General features: G+C 51.9%; 1 protein-coding gene across 1 annotated transcript; it reads right to left on the bottom strand.

Annotated features, from left to right (window-relative positions):
* Positions 1-4,911: 4,911 nt before the first annotated feature.
* On the bottom strand, positions 4,912-16,039 carry NEFH (neurofilament heavy chain). The gene is made up of 4 exons (XM_002830990.6): positions 15,071-16,039; positions 12,626-12,825; positions 10,361-10,485; positions 4,912-7,287 (listed from the first exon to the last, which is right to left on the bottom strand). The coding sequence occupies exons 1-4, from the start codon at positions 15,948-15,950 to the stop codon at positions 5,493-5,495; spliced, it is 3,000 nt and encodes a 999-aa protein (XP_002831036.3). The 5' UTR covers positions 15,951-16,039; the 3' UTR covers positions 4,912-5,492.
* Positions 16,040-21,213: the final 5,174 nt, after the last annotated feature.

Raw genomic sequence — 21,213 nt, 5'->3', positions numbered from 1 at the left:
CAGGGAAGCTTTATTTTATTTGACACAGGATCTCCCTCTGTTGCCCAGGGTGGAGTGCAGTGGCTTCATCATAGTTTGCTGCAGCTTCAAACTCTCAGACTCAAGCTATCCTCCCATCTTAGCCTCTGGGACTACAGGCACGGGCCACCATGGCCAGTTAATTTTTTTTTTTTTTTTAAGTAGAGATGAGGTCTCGCTATGTTGCCCAGGCTGGTCCCAAACTCCTGGGCTCAAGCATTCCGCCCACCTCAGTCTCCCAAAGTGCTGGGATTATAGGCACGAGCCACCACATCCAGCTGAGATGACTATTTTTGATCAGTCACACATCCCTTTGCCCCTTTCACCATCTTTGCCATTTATTTAGCGTACTTTTTGGTATAATCCATATTCATTGCTTTCGTTACTATTAGGTAAATATTGTTACCTATTGAATTGGCTAGTATATAATAATTATAACTTCTTCTTACACACAATTTTTTACTTCTCCTGGAGTTAATGTTTTCCTCCCTTTTATGACTTGTTTTGTCTTTGAAATTGACTAAATATTCCTGCAGTCTCCACTAGTTCAATACAAGACTTTCTTTTTTTTTTTTTTTTTCTCAGGTGGAGTCTTCCTCTGTTGCCCAGGCTGGAGTGCAGTGGTGCAATCTTGGCTCACTGAAACCTCCCCGTCCCGGGTTCAAGCGATTCTCCCTGCCTCAGCCTCCCAAGCAGCTGGGACTACAGGTGTGCACCACCATGCCTGTCTAATTTTTGTATTTTTAGTAGAGACAGGGTTTCACCATGTTGGCCAGGCTGGTCTCGAACTCCTGACCTCAGGTGATCCACCCGCCTCAGCCTCCCAAAGTGTTGGGATTACAGGCTTGAGCCACCGCGCCTGGCCCAGTAAGACTTTCAATTCAGTTTTACCCATGGTCAATCATGTCAAATAATTTGTCAGATTTTGTTTTTTGTTTTTTTTATGCCTCAGAACTGCCCCTCTTCCCCCAGACTCACTCCAATCTGGATGGAGGCTACACAGCTATTGTCCATCAATTTCTCTTTGTCATCAACCTAAAGAGTCCCTTCTCTCTTCTTTGTGTAGCCCGTTTTCTGTATTCCCAGAGTTTCTATTTCCTGGTTTATGCTCACTTTTTGTTGAAGCATGTCCTCCAGTAATTTATGGAAAGTAATTTTTTGAGACTTCATAAGCCTGAAATTGTCCTTTTTCTACCTCATGCTTGATTTATCAGTATAGACTTCTAAGCAGTGTCCATCATTGCTGCTGAGAAGTTTGGGGCCATTTTGATTCTCTTTTTTGTTTGTTTTTGAGACGGAGTCTCGTTTTGTCGCCCAGGCTGGAGTGCAGTGGCGTGATCTCGGCTCACTGCAAGCTCCACCTCCCAGGTTCACACCATTCTCCTGCCTCAGCCTCTCGAGTAGCTGGGACCACAGGCGCCCACCACCACACCCAGCTAATTTTTTGTATTTTTAGTAGAGACAGGGTTTCACCGTGTTAGCCAGGATGGTCTCAATTTCCTGACCTCGTGATCTGCCCTCCTTGGCCTCCCAAAGTGCTGGGATTACAGGCGTGAGCCACCGCGCCCGGCCGTGCCATTTGATTCTTGACCCTGCTTTTTCTTCTCTCTCTCTGGAAGCTCTTAGGATTCTCTCTATCCTTGGGTTCTGAAATGTCAGGTCTTGTTTATGTGGTTCAGATAGGTTCAGATGGGCTGACTCCATCCCTGGATCTAGAGTTGGGCATGTGACCCAGCAGGTCCAATCAGTGTGATCCATCCTCCCTGGCCACAGTAATTAATTTCAGGATGGGTGCATGACCCAATCTTCCACTGAGACTCACTTCTCACACTTTGATTTGAACTGGTAGGAACAGAATCTCTTTCCCGTGATTTGAACCTGGAATAATATAAGCCTATCATAGCTGAGGATCTCCATGAAGAGAAGGCCTTTCTGAAAGAGAAGCTTCGTTACATCTATTTCTGTGTAACAAATTACCCAAAAACTTGGTGACTTCAAACAACAAACATTTATTATCCAAGCACAGCTTAGCTGGGTGGCTCTTCCTTAAAGCCTCTCATAACGCTGCAATCAGGGTGTTGGATGGGGCTGCAGTCTCATTTGATGGCTCAACTGGGGAGGATCTGCTTCCGTTCTCACTCATGTGGTTATTAGTAGAATTCAGTTTCTCATTGAATTTAGGACCTCAGTTCCTTACTGGCTATTGGCCAAAGGGTTCCTTCAGTTCCTTACCATGTAGGCCTCTCCTTAGGGCAACTCACAACATGGTAGCTGGCTTCCATCAGAGTGAGAGCAAGCAAAACAGAAGCCAGAATCTTCTTGTAAACTACTAATGGAAATGACATTCCACCACTTTGCCATATGCTAGTCATTAGAACGAATTACTAGGCCAGGCCTACATTGAAGGGGAGGGGATTACAAAACAGCATGAATAACAGGAGGTAGGAATTGTTGGGAACCATTTTATTTTATTAATTTTTAATTTCTCTCTTAGAGACAGGGTTTTACTGTCACCCAGGCTGGAGTACAGTGGTAGCAATCATAGCTCACTGTAACCTTGAACTCCTGGGCTCAAGCAATCCTCCTGCCTCAGCCTCCCAAGTAGCTACAACTACAGGCATGCACCACCATGCCCAGTAGTTTGTTTAATTTTTGGTAGACAGGGGCTTTGTTGCCCAGGCTGGATTCAAACTCCTGGCCTCACACAATCCTCCTGCCTCAGCTTCCCAAAGTGCTCGGATTACAGGCACTTGGCCATTGGAGCCATTTTAGGGGAAGCCTATCACAAAAGCCAATATTAAGGGAAACAGACCTGAGAGCCAAGAAGTGACTGAGTCCAGTGACTTCACTTCAGCCCTTGAATGTTGCCATTAGGTTTTGTCATATGCAATATTCTGAAATGTGCTAGAATGGCTGCCCAAACATTAGGGGGAACAATTCATCCCCATTTGCCCAGGACTTTCCTCGTTTTAACACTAAAAGTCCTATATCATGGGAAACTCCTATATCCCAGGTGAATTGGGACAGTTGACACCTGACATAGCAGTCATTTGATGACCAAAATTAAACCAATGCAGCTTGCTCAGGATTCTATGGCATGGTACTACAGAAAACACGGACTCTGGAGTTAAGTTTTGGGTTCAAATTCTGGCACTATCATTTACTAGCTGTGTGGCTCTGGGCAACTCACCTCGCCTGTTTTCTCACCATTAAAATAGGCATCAGAATCTCTACGTTGAAAAATGCCCATGTGGACTGGCTAGAATTTATGTAAAAACATGATTATCTCTGCCAGACATGGTGGCTCACACCTGTAATCCCAGCACTTTGGGAGGCTGAGGCAGGTGGATCACCTGAGGTCAGGAGTTTGAGACCAGCCTGGCCAACATGGCGAAACCCTGTCTCTACTAAAAATACAAAAATTAGCCAGGCGTGGTGGCATGCGCCTGTAGTCCCAGCTACTTGGGAGGCTGAGGTAGAAGAATTGCTGGAACCCAGGAGGCGGAGGCTGCAGTGAGCCGAGATGGTGCCACTGCACTCCAGCATGGGTGACAGAGCAAGACTTTGGTTATCTCAACAAATGGTACTGTCATCATTATAAGTATTTTGAGGTTCTCAACCAACTGTAACTTTTTTCAGACAAGACACATGGGAATTTCCTGGGTCTTAGATCCCAGTTTGATATTCAGATGCTATACTACGTTCCTGGGCCTGTGGAGGTCTGTCTGATTTCCCTAGGGCAGAGCTGCACAGAAAATTAATGCTTAGGTTTTCAGAGTCCTTGGGCATGTTTGATAATCAAGAGCCAATCAATCAAAGCCCTTTTCTCTTTCTCTGTTTTTTGGAGAAAAGGTCTTACCCTTTCACCCAGACTGGAGTGCAGTGTGTGATCATAGCTCACTACGGCCTTGAATTCCTGGGTTAAAACAATCCTCCCACCTCAGCCCCTGAGTAGCTGGGACCACAGGTGTGTGCCCCATACCCAGCTAATTTTATTTTCTTTTTCTTTTTTTTCTCTATCACCCAGGCTGGAGTGCAGTGGCGCAATCTCAGCTCAGCGCAACCTCTGCCTCCCAGGCTCAAGCAATTCTCGTGCCTCAGCCTCCTGAGTGGCTGGGATTACAGGCGCACACCACCATGCCCAGTTAGCTTGTTTTTTGTTTTGTTTTTTGAGATGGAGTCTTTCTCTACCACCACCCAGGCTGGAGTGCAGTGACACAATCTTGGCGCACTGCAATCTCTGCCCTTCTGGGTTCAAGCGATTCTCCTGCCTCAGCCTCCCAAGTAGCTGGGATTACAGATGTGCACCACCACACCCGGCTAATTTTTGTTTTTTTTTAGTAGAGATGGGGTTTCACCATGTTGCGCAGGCTGGTCTCGAACTCCTGACCTCAAGTGATCTGCCTGCCTCGGCCTCCCAAAGTGCTGGGATTACAGGCGTGAGCCACCACACCCAGCCAATTTTTGTATTTTCAGTAAAGATGGGCTTTCACCATGTTGGCCAGGCTGGTCTCGATCTCCTGACCTCGTGATCCGCCTGCCTCGGCCTCCCAAAGTGCTGGGATTACAGGCGTGAGCCACCGCGCCCAGCCAAGTGTGCATTTTTATAATACTCCCAGGTGATGCTGCTGAAGGCAGTCTACAGTCCACACTGAGAAACCACATACCAGGCCACCTGTACAGATCATAAAAATAAAGCCCCTAGCACACTGCCTGGCACATGGTTTGTGCCCAGGAAACAGCACTAGAGAGACCATGCAAGTCGCTCTAGACCCACGAGGGAACTGATGCTTGCTCAGTCCCATTCAGTCTTGGGTGTCACATCCAGACCTCCCTTGCCCTGCCCCCAGCCTTCCCAGGGAAAGAGAATAAATAACAGCAGCAACATTTTCATTTTATAAGCACTTGGTTTTATTGCACAGAAGCAATTGAAAGTGAACTCCAGTGGAAAGTGCGCCCTGGCATAATTCAGTGGCCAGTGCCCGGCCCCACCTGGACCGCTCTTCCAGAATAGAGAGCTCTGGGCAAGGGCTTGACCACTCCTTTGGAAAACAGAAGGCATTTGGGAATAGGTTAAGACATCTCAAGCATAATGTGTTTCTAACTGCTCATTCATTATTGCGGTCATCTGTCAGTTGCACATAGAGGCAATAAATGCACTTATTTGGAAAGGAGGGGGGTAGTTTTTATAGTCAAGTGTTTACGTGTGGCATTCGGCATGTATCACATTCAGCTACATAAGCTATCATAATTGTCCATCGCCTGGGGAGGGCATGGGGGCAGGGGCCTGGGAGTGCCCTCTCTTGCTAACATATTGCTAACAGAAATTCCTGTTTGAAGAAGGAGGCCCCGTCATCTAAGCAGTTTCTTCTTACATAAAGAGAGAAAAAGTGAAAATTGTGTTACTCCCATCCTTGAGCTCCGGGACTCTTCTGAGTTTCTTTGGCTGTTCCGGATGTTCCTTTCTCCCTGCCTTACTTCCCCTTGGCGGCCTTGTCTTCTGTGGCCTTCTCTGGAGGCCTGCTGTCTTTTTGGTCTGTGCTGGAGGATTTTTCAGCCTTTTCTGCCTTAGGCTTGCTAGGCTCTTTTGAGAGGGTCTTGTCATCCTCCTTGGCTTTGGCCTCTGTCTTGGGTTTCTCCTCAGGCTTCTTGGCCTTCTCCTCCTTGGTGTCTTTTTTCTCCGGTGCTGCCTCCTTCTTCTCTGCTGGTTTGCTGGGTTCCTTGGCCTTGGCATCATCTGGTTCCTTCTTGGCCACCTCTGTCTTCTCTTTGGCTTTAGCGTCTTCCTTCACCTCCACCTTGGCAGGAGCCTCCTTCTCTGGGGTGGGGACTTTTTTCTTATCTTCAGCCTCTTCCTTCTTGGCTTCAACTTTGGATTCTTTGGGCTTTTCGACAGCAGGTTCCTTCTTCTCCTCCACCTTGGGCTTTGGAGCCTCCTTCTTGGGTGCCTCCTCTTTCTTGCTGTCCTTCTTCTCCTCCATTTTTGGCGTGGCAGGGGCTTTCTCTTCCTCCGCCTTCTTTGGGGGCTCTTTGACTTTCACCTCCTGGGGCTTCTCCTCCTCCTTCACTGGGGACTTCACTTCTTCCTTCTTTGGGATCTCCTTCTCAGGGGCCTTGGCATCCTCCTTCAGGGGAGATTTTGCCTTCTCTGGGGACTTGACCTCCTCTTTGACAGGGCTTTTGGCTTTTTCAGGTGATTTGTCTGCAGGGGACCTTGCTTCCTCCTTCGCTGGAGTCTTGGCTTCTGGAGACTTCACATCAAGAGTCTTGGCCTTCTCTGGGGACTTTGCTTCTTCCTTCACTGGGGACTTGGCCTTCTCTGGGGACTTGGCTTCTTCCTTCACTGGGGACTTGGCCTTCTCGGGGGTCTTTGCTTCTTCCTTCACTGGGGACTTGGCCTTCTCAGGGGACTTTGCTTCTTCCTTCACTGGGGACTTGGCCTTCTCAGGGGACTTTGCTTCTTCCTTCACTGGGGACTTGGCCTTCTCAGGGGACTTGGCTTCTTCCTTCTCTGGGGACTTGGCCTTCTCTGGGGACTTTGCTTCCTCCTTCGTTGGAGACTTGGCCTTTTCAGGGGACTTGACCTCAGCTGGAGATTTTGCTTCTTCCTTCACTGGGGACTTGGCCTCAGCCGGTGACTTTGCTTCTTCCTTCACTGGGGACTTGGCCTTCTCTGGAGACTTGGCCTCAGCCGGTGACTTTGCCTCTTCCTTTGCTGGGGACTTGGCCTTCTCGGGGGACTTGACCTCAGCTGGAGATTTTGCTTCCTCCTTCTCTGGGGACTTGGCCTCGGCTGGTGACTTTGCCTCTTCCTTTGCTGGAGACTTGGCCTTCTCAGGGGATTTGACCTCGGCTGGGGATTTTGCTTCCTCCTTCTCTGGGGACTTGGCCTCAGCCGGTGACTTTGCCTCTTCCTTTACTGGTGACTTGGCTTCCTTCTCTGGGGATGCAGCCTCTTCTGCTGGGGGAGACTTTGCTTCTTCTTCTCCCCCTTCTGCCTCCTCCTCTTCACCCCCTTCTTCCTCCTTGCCCTCCTCCTCTTTGGCCTCTTTCTCCTCTTCTTCAGTCACTTCTTCAGTCACTTGGGTCTCCTCTGTCTGTTCCTCCACAATCACAGTTTCTTTCTCAGACTTCTCCACCACTTTGATCTTCTCTTCGCTTTTCACCTTTATGTGAGTGGACACAGAGGGAATTTTGGGGAGTCCTTCTGGAAGCGAGAAAGGAATTGGGCCAAAGCCAATCCGACACTCTTCACCTTCCAGGAGTTTTCTGCAGGATGGATCATGGAACACATTAGTATAAACTCAGAGCAAATTCACTATTTGGGTTCTTCCTAGACTATCCTGAAGGTCACTGACATCGAATGATATGGGTTTTGGTGGAACAGGAATGTGAATGGTGGGCATTATGAGACTGGAGAAAGTCACTTGGCAAATCATTCCAGTGACCACCCAGAATGTGTACCCTGGTGGGACTGGTCTTTTTTTGTTGTTGTTGTTGTTGTTTTTGAGAGGGTCTCACTCTGTTGCCCAGGCTGGAGCAACTGGTCTTCTTCAACACAACTAAGCCTGAAACTTTTGAAATAAAACAACTTTTGCCCCATAAAAAACGGCCCTCAAGAGAAAGCTCCTAAATAAATTTAACGAAAGTTAAATTTATTGTCCCTCAAACTAAAATATTATTCAGGAGAACCCTGGGAGCCTGAGCAAACAATTCCACTTTTTTTTTTCCTTTTCTTGAGACAGAGTCTTGCTCTGTCACCTAGGCTGGAGTCCAGTGGTCCAATCTCAGTTCACTGCAACCTCTGCCTCCCAGATTCAAGCAATTCCCCCGGCTTCAAGCAATTCTTCTGTCTCAGTCTCCTGAGTAGCTGGGAGTACAGGCGTACGCCACCACGCCCAGTTAATTTTTGTATTTTTAGTAGAGACGGGGGTTTCACCATATTGGTCAGGCTGGTCTCAAACTCCGGACCTCAGGCGATCCACCCGCCTCGGCCTCCCAAAGTGCTGGGATTACAGGTATGAGCCACCGTGCCCGACCACAATTCTACTTTTATAAATTTGGGTTTAAGAGGTCTTAGAATGCTCCCAGTTGAATCACAAGTGTCTCTCATCACCCTATATTACCATCTTTTGAGTTTCAGGAATAGGGTAGCTGTAATCCCAGCACTTTGGGAGGCCGAGGTGGGTGGATCACCTGAGGTCAGGAGTTCGAGAGGAATACGGTAGAGGCCGCAGTTTCCCCTCTTGACTTTGCTCCTCACTAGATGGGTGACCTTGGCCAAGACACACAAACTCTTTGAGCCTCAATTTCCTCACTGGAAAAAGAGGGTCATTAGAGTCCCTACGTCAGAGGGTTGTTTCAGTGAGACAATGAATGGAAAAGACTTGGCAGAGTGCTTGTCTCAGAGTAAGTGTGGGGGTTACCCCTCAGACTAGTACTTCCCAAATTTAGCAGCACACAGATGACCGGAGATCTTATCAAAATGCAGATTCTCATTCAGCAGGTCTGGAGAGGGGCTGAGAGTCTGTCTTTTGTTGTTGTTTTGTTGTTGTTTCTGAGACAGTGTCTCACTCTGTGATGACAAGCTGGAGTGCAGTGGCACGATCATAGCTCACTGAAGCCTCCAACTCCCGGGCTCAGGTGATCCTCCCACGTCAGCCTCCCGAGTAGCTGAGACTAAAGGCATGTGCCACCATGCCCAGCTATTTTTTTTTTTTTTTGTATTTTTTGTAGAGATGGGGTTTTACCATGCTGCCCAGCTTGGTCTCTGAACTGAAACAATCTGTCTGCCTTGGTCTCCCAAAGTGCTGGGATTTATAGGCATGAGCCACTACACCCAACCGAGAGACTATCTTTCTGATAAGCTCTTGAATGATGCCAATTCCGCTGGTTCATGTGCCATGCTTTGAGTAGCAAGATTACAGACGAGAGCCAAGAGGTAGGAAGCCATGGGTCACCAGTCAGAACTGGGACAAGTCCTCGGGGAATCAGTCCTGCTCCCTAGCCCTGCTCCCCCAGGTCTTATTCCTGAGACTGGCTTTCTCAAGGCTGCCATTGACTAAGGGTTCCCTCTGTGACAGCCCAGTGGTACCTGTGCTTCCTGGATTATCTTGGGAATGGGATTAGCTCATCTTCCTGACAACCCTATGACATGGGTGCCCTTATTATCATCTCCACTTTATTTCCCCCAAGAAATGAATGCTTGCAGAGCTAAGAAACTCCAAAGCACAGAGTTTTAAAGGTCCCTGACAACTCAAGCACCTCTTTTCCCTCCAAAGCAGGCCTCTGGCTGGCTGGATTTGGGAAGGGGATAAGGAACTTCTACCCTCTAAATTATTTCATAATGAAAGTAAGTCACTCTCAAGACTCACTGGCTGGGTGCAGTGGCTCACGCCTGTAATCCCAGCACTTTGGGAGGCTGAGGTAGGCAGATCACCTTAGGTCAGGAGTTCGAGACCAGCCTGGCCAACATAGTGAGACCCGGTCTCTACTAAAAATACAAAAAATAGCCGGGTGTGGTGGCATGTGCCTGTAATCCCAGCTACTCGGGAGGCTGAGGCAGGAGAATCACTTGAACCCAGGACACAGAGGTTGCAGTGAGCCGAGATAACGCTGTTGCACTCCAGCCTGGGCAACAGAGTGAGATTCCATCTCAAAAACAAAACAAACCAAAGGACTCATGTCTCTCACAAAGTAAAAGAGTGGCTGCCAGGGGCTAAAGGAAGGAGAGAATTATAATGACGGTTTCGTGGGTATGGAGTTTCCGTTTGGGATGATGAAAACAGTTCTGGAGACAGACAGTGGTTATGGCTGCACAGTAATGTGAAAGTACTTAATATCACTGAACTGTCTACTTAACATTGTTGAATGGGGCTCTCGCCTGTAATCCCAGGACTTTGGGAGGCTGAGGTGGGCAGAGGGCTTCAGTTCAGGAGTTTGAGACCAGCCTGGCCAACATGGTGAAACCCCGTTTCTACTAAAAAAAAATATAAAAATTAGCCAGGCGTGGTGGCAGGCACCTGTAATCCCAGCTACTCAGGAGGCTGAGGCACGGGAATCGCTTGAACCCAGGAGGGAGAGGTTGCAGTGGGCAGAGATCGCACCACTGTACTTCAGCCTGGGCAACACAGTAAGTCTGTCTCAAAAAAATAAATAAAAAATAAAATAAAATAAATTGTTTCAATGGTAAATTGTATGTTTTGTCTATTTTGTCGCAATTTAAAAAGAATTTTGTCCCTAAGACAGGTAGGCTGCCTAAATGGGGTCTTGAAACCCAAGGCTTAGCGTCTCGTAGGAACACAAGCTTTCTCCACCATGTGACAGCCCCTGTGCATCTCACCTGTAAGCAGCTATCTCTATATCCAGAGCCATCTTGACATTGAGCAGGTCCTGGTATTCTCGCAGCTGGGCGGCCATCTCCCACTTGGTGTTCCTCAGCTCGGCATCCAGCTGCTGAATGGCTTCCTGGGAAGGAGAGGTGACACACATCACATGCCAGCCAGTGTCTGGCCCTCAGTACCAGAGAAGCTGCGGTGGGCTGTGTGACCCCAGAGCAGGCCCATCCAGCCAGGCTCACTGGGGCCAACCCCAACCCTGCCAGAGCTGTAGGGTCCTCATTAGTGGACATGGAACAATCTGGAGCAAAAATCCTGCTGTATAATGACCTCAGACTGGAGAAGGTCTGAAATGAAATTCATCAGACATCAACAGTTGTTCCTGCTGGTTTGGCTGGTAGGATAATGGGATAACTTTTAGAGATCTTGAGCTTAGAAAGTGCTCAGTGAAGCCGGGAGTGGTGGCTCACGCCTGTATTCCCAACACTTTGGGAAGCCGAGGAGGGTGGATCACTTAAGGTCAGGAGTTTGAGACTAGACTGGCCAACATGGTGAAACCCTGTCTCTACTAAAAATACAAAAATTAGCCAGATGTGGTGGCTCACACCTGTAATCCCAGCTACTCGGGAGGCTGAGACAGGAGAATCGCTTGAACCCAGGAGGCGGAGGTTACAGTGAGCCGAGATCACACCACTGTACTCCAGCCTGGGAGACAAAGTGAGACTCTGGTGGTTCACGCCTGTAATCCCAGCATTTTGGAAGGCTGAGGCAGGAGGATCGCTTCAGCCCAGGAGTTTGAGACCAGCCTGGGCAACACAGTGAGACCTCATTTCTACAAAACAATTAAATAATCAGCTGGGCATGGTGATGTGCACCTGTAGTCCCAGCTACTCAGGAGGCTGAGGGAGGAGGATTACTTGAGCCCGGGAGTACAAGGCTTTAGGGAGCTATGATCTCGCTGTCATATTCCGGCTTGGGCAACAGCTTGAGACTGTGTCTCAAAAAAGAAAAAAAAAAGCCCAGTGGGAGCAGGGCCTTGCCTGCTTTTGCTCCTTTCTCCAGTGTGCCACAGTGTCCACCACATAGTCAGGGTTTGGTAGGCATTGATGACTGCCTCAGCCTTCTGAGTAGCTAGGACTGTAGGCACATACCACCATACCCAGCTAATTTTCTTAATTTTTAAAAATTTTCTTGAGACAGAGTCTCGCTCTGTCGCTCTGTCGCCCAGGCTGGGTGCAGTGGCATGATCTCGGCTCACTGTAACGCCCATCTCCCAGGTTCAGTTGAAGCGATTCTCCTGTCTCAGCCTCCCAAGTAGCTGGGATTACAGGCACACACCACCACGCCCAGTTAATTTTTGTATCTTTTTAGTAGAGACAGGGTTTCACCATGTTGGTCAGGCTGGTCTCAAACTCCTGACCTCAAGTGATCCACCCGCCCTGGCCTCCTAAAGTGCTGGGATTACAGGCATGAGCCACTATGCCCAGCCGCCAGTTATCTTTAAAAGAAGGAATCTGCTAAGGCCTTCCCCCGGCCACCCAAAGACACTGGTTGCTGTTTACCGAATGTCCACTGCGACCAAGACCAACCTAGTGAGTGGCAGAGCTGGGATTCAAATCTAGAAAGATTCCAATGTTGAAGACCTTGCCGAGTTCATTCACAAGTTCACACTAATCTCATTTAAAGTCTATCTCTTTAGGCCAGGCACAGTGCCTTACACCTGTAATCCCAGCACTTTGGGAGGCTGAAGTGGGAGGATTGCCTGAGCCCAGGAGTTTGAGACCAGCCTGGCCAACATGGTGAAACCCCGTCAATACTAAAAATACAAAAGTTAGCCAGGTGTGGTGGCATGCGCTTGCAGTCCCCGCTACTCGGGAGGCTGAGGCACGAGAATCTCTTGAGCCCAGGAGGCAGAGGTTGCAGTGAGCTGAGATCATGCCACTGCACTCCAGCCTGGGCAACAGAGTGAGACTCCATCTCAAAATAAATAAATACATACATACATACATACATACATAAAAGTCTATCTCTTTAATCTTTCCAGCTCTGCAAACCAGGCTTTTTTTTTTTTTTTTTCATGGCTGGAAAGGAACTCAGATTCAGAGAAGCAGATAACTTTCCTAGGGTCACACAGCTGGAAAGTACTGGTATGTCTGACTCCAAGGGCCACAATCTTAACCACTACAACCCTACTCAGCGAGGGACAGTAACTTGTCCACGGCTACCCAATCAGGTAAGGCAGTCTGGCTGTCTGCCTTGCCCCTGCCCACCTGGTAGGAGGCAATGTCGGCCTGATGACGGTCCTCCAGCTCAGAGCGCTGCCTCTCCAGTGAGTCCTTGGTGCTTTTCAGTGCCTCCAGCTCTGTGGTCCTGGCCTGCAGCTGACGCCGGTACTCAGTTATCTCCTCCTGAGCTGAGCGCATGGCATCTGTGTTTACCTTGGCTGCCTCCGACAGTCGGTCCAGCCTCACTGAGGGAGAAGGTAGCAGGGCACAGGGTTAGACACATCTGGATTGGGTTCTAATGCCCAGATTTTTTTTTCTTTTTTTTTTTTTTTTGAGACGGAGTCTAGCTCTGTCGCCCAGGCTGGAGTGCAGTGGCGCACTCTCAGCTCACTGCAAGCTCCGCCTCCTGGGTTCAAGCGATTATCCTGCCTCAGCCTCCCGAGTAGCGGGATTACAGGCACCTGCCACTACGCCCAGCTAATTTTTTGTATTTTTAGTAGAGATGGGGTTTTGCCACATTGGCCAGGCTGGTCTTGAACTCCTGACCTCGTGATTCGCCCTCCTCGGCCTCCCAAAGAGCTGGGATTACAGGCGTGAGCCACCACGCCCGGCCTAATGCCCAGATTTTGAAGGTGACACATGTGGATTGACCTACTGCGTGTGACAGGCACCATCCTGGATGCTTGACTCACTCTGTCCTGTGAGATAAAGGCAAGTGACTACTCCCCAAGGCCACCCAGCTAGTGAGTGGCAGAGCTGGGACTCAAATCCCCAAAGATCAGGCTCTGTCTCCCCCAACGTGGGATCCAAAAACCCTGCAGGGCAGAGGAAACCCTGGTCCTAATGCCTGGTCCAGCTCCCTAGCAAGGGCCTGGCAGTGCTGGGGGTTCAGATGTGATACCTAGCCCATGGGGCTTAACACTGAGCTGGAGGCTGGAGGCTTGTGGCTGAACAAGTTAAGGAGCTTGTGACCTTTAGGAGACATGAGGGTACCGTGAGCAATCAGGTCACCTTGTAGCCATGGTCCCTTCCTTACAGGTTTCTGCACACGGTCCAAGGTCAGTGCAGAGCCCGCGGCTTGGGTGCAAACCCCCGTCCCTCTCTCCACCTAGCTGCGCATTGCCCCTGAGCATCGGTAGCCACACCCTGGCCCCTGCCAGCAACCAGCTCGTGGTTCCCAGGAAACCTTCCAGGGGCAGTGGAGGTCTGGAGACTAGACTGGTCTTTAGCTCATAAAAGTGAACATCGTGAATCCCCAGATAGTGGCACTCAGGGCACGAGTCTTGGTGGGGAGGAAGGAAGGAAGTCAGCTGAGTGGGCCAGTACAATCCTGGGACGTCTGCCCCTATGACTGGTAAACCCAAAAGAGGTTTGCGCAGGGAGGGGCCTTGCTGCGGAGATGGAGGAGGGGATGGTTCTGCTCTGCAGAGGAGTGGAAAAGGAACAGAAAAAGCTATGCATCAAAATCCCAGCTTTCCCTGCTAGTGCTGGCAAAGACTTAGAAAACATCCAGGTGGTTGGGGATTCTCAACTATTGTTGATCACGGATGCTTTTGGAAAATCATTGAAGCCTCTGCCCTCTCTCCCAAAAACAACGCAAAATTTTATAGACAGTTTCGTGAGAGATCATGGAACTCCCCGGATTAAGCAGCCCAGTTGATCTACCTCCTCTTTCAACTCAAAAAGAAATGAAAACCAGAGAGAGAAAGTGTTTGTCAAGGTCACCCTGCAGCTGCTGGGCACAGCCTCAGGGCAGCGCAATCTAGCTGACTCAGGGCTGCAAGGAGTTGGGGGAGGGGCAGACTTGGGCGGCTCCCAGCTTCCCTAAAGGAGAAAGGGGACATTAAAACATGAAAGGGCCCACCAGCCACCTCCGCCACAGGCAACAACTGATTGTAGTAATGGTTCCCTCTAGGAAGAAAGGATGTGAAAAGGCCCTGACCCACCCCACGTGGAAGATTAAGGTAGGGACGTTAAGCACTGAGCAGGTAGTGGGAAGGAGCCTGGTAGGGGTGAGAGGAATAGGGTTCCTTGCAGGGTGCAGGAGAGGGGATGGCAGCATTGGCGGGGAAGCCTTGCTACTTAGAAGGGCTAAGTCTCCAGCGCTTGCAGACCAGAATCCTGCACCACTTTTTTCCTATAGAGGAAACTTGTTTTGTTTTTGACGGGGGAGGGATCTCAGAGTGGGGTCGCCTAAGCTTGGGGCAGAGCGCAGCGGGGAGCCCAGAGTTGAAGTACAGCCGTAAAGAACCTGGAAAGGGGGAACCGAAGGACAACCCAGAGTTCGGGCGTCCCACAAGAGACCCAGAGTAAAACTGCGACTTAACTAGGGGAATGCACTTTGCAGGGGGAAGGTGAGCAGCGCGCCACTCCACGCGCAGTCTGGCAGCGCCCCCTCGGGTGACGCAGCCCAGAAGCTCGCTATGGGGTTAGTGGGGGCGCCCCGCCCCTCCCCTCCCCTCCCCTCCCCCCACCCGCGCGCCTGCGTACCTCGGAACCACTCCTCGGACTGCAGCGTACTCTGCACCGCGTGGCCTTCAAGCTGCGCGCGAATCTCGCGCAGCGCCGACGTCACGTCGCACTTCAGGGCATCGCGCGTTTCGGCCTGCATCTGCGCCTGCGCGGGGCCGGAGCCCTGGATCTGACCGAGCAGCTCGCCCACCTCCTCCTGGTGGTGGCGCCGCAGGTAGCCGCACTCCTCCTGCAGCGCCTGCGCCTTCTTCTGCAGTTCCACGCGCGCCGCCTCGGCCTCCTGCGCGAAGCGCGCCAGCGCGCGGGCCGCCGCCTCGGCCTCCTCTCGCTGCCGGGCCTCGTCGTCGAGGCGCTGGCGCACGTGCGCGATGTCCTCGAGCAGGTGCTCCTGCTCCAGGCGTAGCTGACCGCGCGCCGCGCCCAGGCGCAGCACCGCGCCGCGCATCTCGCGGACCTCGCGCTCGTACAGCTCGCCCATAGCGGAGCGGCCCGCCTGCTGCTGCCGCAGCGCCGCCGCCTCGCCCTCCAGGCTGCGGTTGTGCGCCTCCAGCTGCCGCACCTTGTCGATGTACCCGGCAAAGCGGTCGTTCAGCGCCTGCAGCTGCTCCTTCTCACTGCGCGAGGTGGCCACCGCCACCATGCAGCCCTCTGGTCCGTTGCTCAGCGTGTCCAGCGAGTCGGTGCTTGAGGCGGCGCCTGCGCCACGGAAGCGGCTGGGCGAGGCGGACACGGAGCTCACAGACGTCCGTGTCCATGAGTGGAAGCCGCTGGAGGAGCCGGCGGCGGAGCGCGTCCCGCCTGCGCCACCTTTTCGGGCCAGCGCGTAGTGGAGGCTGCCGCCGCCATGCAGCGGCGCGAACGGGGCGCCCAGCAGCGCGTCCGCGCCGCCGAAGCTCATCGTGGCCGGAGCAGGTACGCAAGGCCGGGACGGGGCGGGAGGCACTGCGGCAGCACCAGGGCGCCGGCCCTTTTATAGCCGCCGTGGCCGGGTCCAACCCCTTGGCAGTGAGGGGGTGGGGAGGAGGGCCCCGCCCTCTCCGCCGCCTCCCCTGCGGCCCCCGGCCGACTGTCTCCGCCGCAGTGAGGGGCGGGGCAGGGGACCGAGGAGGGAAGGGGAATCGACGCTGCGTCAGAGGAGACCCTCGAGGTCGGGGAAGCGGGCAGAGGACTCCCGGAGTGGGCCAGTGAGGACCCCCGGGTGCGCGTCGGAAGAGCCTGCGAGTGTGTTCGGAATAAGAAAGGGGACTTGAAACCGAGAGAGGACAAGGAGAAACCTGATGGGAATAGGGGCAGGATGCCCTCGGGATGGAGCAATGGAAGATTGCAGTCATTAGGATGAGGGGATCCCTGTATGAGAGAGGACACGAGGCTTTCCACATAGTTAAGAGAGGCTCTCAGGATAGGGGGTGCAGAGACTGTGCAGCCAGCCCCGGAACAGAGGAGGGAGCAAGGCAGTCCTGAATGGGAGCATGGACGCTGCATAGAACGGAGACAGGAGACCCCTGACAGGGGGAGGTACAGTGTTCTCCTAACATCTAGAGGACCCACTTGGAGAGCGCTCAGGAAACTCCGCGGCCAGCCTCGGAATAGATGAAGGGGGACCTGGAGTTGGGGAGAATAGCAAGGCTACCCTGAATAGGGGTATGGGAGACACTGCAGAGGATGGAGAGAGGGAACCCCGGATGGGTGGGGTTGGGGGGAGGCAAAGCGTTCTCTAAAAAGTCTGCAGTGGCCCCCGAGAGAGGAGACGGGAGACCCTGCTGCCAGCCCCAGTAAAGCGGGTAGAGGGTCCCCTGAACAGGCAGGAGGAAGTTGGGCTGAGATTGAGGGGCAGAGAACCTACAGTGGGGATACCGTAGGAGGGCTTGGGCATGAAGTTAAGAGAGCTGGCCCCTGTGTGGGGTGGGTGGGGGGAAATGATGGGTGCCACCCGAGCCAGCTTCTGCACACTGGGGTCAGCTAGGCAGTTTGCTGGTCGAATGACCTTGTACAAGCTGTGTCCTCCCACCCTTGTTTTTCCATCTGTACAACGAAGGGGTCTTGCCCCAGAGACAAGCTCCAACTCCTGACTCCCGACTGCCCCAGGAAGTTCCACTTTGAGGGGTCTCTGGCTGAACTGGGGATGGGGAACCCACATCTTGCCGTTCTGTCAACACTAGGAAGTCCTCTTTCCTCCCTCCCCCTCCCCATCTTCTCAGCCTCAACTTGTCTTGTCTTCCCCCACCCCTATAACAGACAAGCAGGCGCCTGAGTTGGCATCCCTTCTGTCTTACAGGGAAGTGGTGGGATGCTTTCTGGGTACCAAAATCCCTCACCCCAATAGGATGTCAGGTAGAAAAAGGGGTCTCCAGGATTTAGGGGGCCCTGCAACGGCTGTGACATTTGGCTCTTTATTGGTTTTGGCTCATGTTTTATGCCGTGGGAGTGGGGGTGGTGCTGCGGCTGGCGCTTCAGCACCGGGGACAGGGCCTGCTCTTTGTTGGGCTTGGGGCGGGGAAAGAGATTAACCTCTGCTTTTACCTTAGGGGAGGGAAGGGAGGGACACTGTGCTGAGGGGACCCGAGAGGGGAGGCAAGTGATCCAGCAGGGTCACACAGTGAGCCAGGGACCCCTCCCTGGACTTCCTGTCGGGGGTCCAGTTCCGTGTTTTCTGGGCTGTTCCCCTCCTGCTTAGGGACCCCTGCGAAAGGACCCCTGGGGATGCTGGGAGCCCTGAGACCCCCTTGAGAGTTTGTAGACTCCTACTTCCCCTCTGAACCTCCCCCAGGCAGTTATCTCAACACCCACTACACCCCTACTTTACCCGGGTTTTCCTGCTCCAGGATCCCCAGGACAGAACAGACATATCCCCCAGGAAAGACCTCTGCCAGCTCCTTTCTCTTTGCCCTCTGTCTCCTTCCAGCCCCCTAGTTCTAAGCAGACCCTCAGAGCTGGGAAAGTGATGGCGCTGTCCCTTTAACCACGTTTTACTGGAAGGAGAGTGCGCTGGGAGGAGGGAAGAGGGGGAGGGTGTTTCTGGTTTTGCATGAAGAAGCAGAACATGATGAAGCATTTTTTCCCAATCTAAAGATCCAGTCGTGCTCCAGTTTGCAGAGGGCAAGGGGCTGGTTGCAGGTGGTGCTGGGAGGATGGAGGTGAGTGGCTGGTCTGAGGTCCCTGAGAAAGGCATGGGGGGGGTGTTGGGCAGGACTCCCTTGCTCTCAGATGGCTCCCCATTTATTTGTCATTCTACTTGGAATTTTGCCATTGGAGCCTTGTTCCTCTGGGTCTTTTTGGTCTGCACAATGCTGATACATTCTCTGGATGTGAAAAGGCTCACAAGCAGCTGACGGCAAGGAGGAATGGGGGTTTGGGGTAAAAAGGGGGCTCCAAGATGTATTCTGTTGAGGCCAAGGGGCCACAACCATCAGATTGAAGCTGCCTATGTAGTCCAAGAAGCCCCAAGCATGACTCTTGTGGCTGGAGAAAATGGCATGAGGTCTGGAGCCCTGAGGTCCGTTCCCCGAAAGGACCCTTCAGGCTCACCTCCAGAAAGCCATCCCTGGCCGCCTTCACCCCCACATTTAGTTAATTGTTCCCTCCTGGTTGTTCCCATGGTTCCCAGTGCTAATCTCTAATGCTGCTCTTACCACCGTGTGTTGTGTGAATGAATCAATGAATGAATAAGTTCCGTCTGTTCTCCAGCCAAACTTGTGGTCTAGAGGGGCTGTGAATGGTTCTCCCCTGAGTCCTTGGGGCTCGAATCCCTTTCACCTTCCTCCCTGTGATTCTTACCATTTGGAAATGAGTAGAACGATATATTCATCTATCTATCCATCCATCCATCCATCCATCCACAGTTCTTGGAGTATATCTTCCCAAAGCCTGGACTTGGCAGTGAGCATTGTGAATCTCCCAGAGGCAAGTAGAGTGTGCTGAGTTTCCCAAATTTAACTGCTCTTGGGCCCTTCTTGTCCCCAAGTGTCTCCAGGACAAGGGTCCAGTGGCTCACACTGAAAGACACACTGAGATTTGGGTCTCAGCCCCTGCTGTCCCTGGGCTTTTGTGGACCCCAAGGCTGGTGCTCTTCAGGAACATACTTGCAGGGTGAAGGATAAGGCAGTAGGCGCTTAAACAGCCACCAGCCTCGCTGTTACTCACTGTTCACTGGGCAGGGATCATTGTCCCCATTTTATAGGCAAGTAGACTGAGACCCGAGTGAGGAAGTGGGTTGCCTGAGTTGACTCAGTGACACCGCAGAGCCCAGTGTCTCAACTCATCCAGACCTGAGCTGGCACAGGACACAGGGTGGAAACTTGTTTCTCTTGCATAGTAGAGGCCTAGATGGTCTGAGGGTAGAGGATTGAGAGGCCTTCAGAGAGGGGATGGGCAGCTTTCTGGGGCTGGGGTTGCGGTCTGGCCTCTGACAGATCACCCATCTGTGAGTCTCTGTGGCCCATGACCCAACATCAGCATAGCCTGTATGTGAGAGCCTACTTCCCCGCCTGGGTACCCTCTGACACTGTGTCACCTCTGTGGGAGCCACATGTGACCACTGTTTGAGATGCAGATGCTAAATTCCTCGTTCTCTTTTCCTGCTTGTTTTTTCTCCATAGGACTTGACCTTTTCTGACACGCTACTATGCATCTTCTCCACTAAATAGAACTTCATCAGGACAGGGATTTTTGTTTGTTTTATTCACTGCTGACATCTCCAGTGCTTGGAATATTGTCTGGCATACAATGGGCGCGTAGCAAGTAGTTTCAGGATGACTGCGAGGCTCTGCCTGAGAGGCCCGTGATCACCCAGACATTTTAGCACTGGGCATCTGGACAGTTCCAGGCCCTAGGGAGGCTGCCCGCAGGTTGACTGGAGAAGGAGGTCTTGAAAGTGTGGCCCCCATCCTGGAGCCTGAAGCCCCCCAGCCCGAGCTGTGTGGTCCCTTTTGCTGAGGCTCAACCTTGCTGGCTCTGTTGTCTGCAGACTCACCCCGCTCCTGCACAGCCTGTTCCTTTTTATGTTCAGCAATTCCTTTTAGGAAGTGCTGAGCCTTTCTTCTTGTTTCCTTTCCCCGTGAATGTCCATCATGCCCCACATTCTCTGTCTCTCCTCTTGCCCCTCCTTTCTCCACTGCATTCCCTTCCCTCTCCCTCTATTATATCCCTCCCTCTTTCCCCCCAATTTCTCTGTCCTCTTTATTCCTCCCCTTTTCCTTCCTCTCCCTCCTTTTTTCTCCTCTCCCTCCTTAGAGATGCCCTCTTTTTGCCGCGTTTGAATCTGATTTATAATAAAAGGGCAGCAGTCTCCCCACGCCTACTCCCTTTAGGACACAGACAGCAAAAAACTAAACTGTGTGCAGTTTTGCTAAGCCTCCCCCTCCTAGCTTCCACCCACAGTCTTAACCCCCAGGGACCAGCCACCGCTGACGCAGGCCTGCAGCAGGTCTGCCTGCCCACCCATCTGCCGCCCTGGGACTGCACCAGGTGGGAGGCTGGATTCTACCCCAAGGGCCAGGAACTGGTGGATGGGGTCACAGGTCCGCCCTATCTCCCCTGCTCTAGTTCCTGCTGTGGGAGATTATGGATGAATGATTCTTGGGCTGTGGTTCCCAAGACGGAGAGTGAGATGGTTTATTGGACTTTCATCTAGTAACTGGGGCTTGCCAAGTTACTAGTGCCCCAGGGCTGTCATTACTCTTCTTACCTAGAGCAAGAGGCTAAGTAGCAATGGGAATGAAGGCTGTCATCTAAGGAAAGGAGGAGATGCCTGGCCTCTCTTATTCTTGCAATCCTGTGAAATAGATACCATTACTATCCCCACGTCATGGTTTGAGAAATGAAGGCTCAGAGAGGCTGCTCATGGTAGCTTATGCCTGTAATCCCAGCACTTTGGAAGGCCAAGGTGGGAGGATCATTTGAGCCCAGGAGCTTGAGACCAGCCTGGGCAACATAGCAAGACTCCATCTCAATTAATAATAAATAAATAAATTTTTTTAAAAATGATGGCTCAGGTTGAATAATGTGCCCCAGGTTATACATCTGATAAGTGGTGGAGCTGGGATTTGAACTCAGGTCTGATCAGCTCTGCAGGAGGAATACTGAACTACAAGACTGTACATCTCGCATTCAAGGCAGGCCCAACTGGACCCAGCACTTCCCTGATTCCATCACAGCTGGCCAGG

Source organism: Pongo abelii, chromosome 23 (genome assembly GCF_028885655.2).
Source record: "Pongo abelii isolate AG06213 chromosome 23, NHGRI_mPonAbe1-v2.0_pri, whole genome shotgun sequence".
Lineage (NCBI taxonomy): Eukaryota > Metazoa > Chordata > Mammalia > Primates > Hominidae > Pongo > Pongo abelii.
This window is presented reverse-complemented; position numbering and strand designations above follow the sequence as displayed.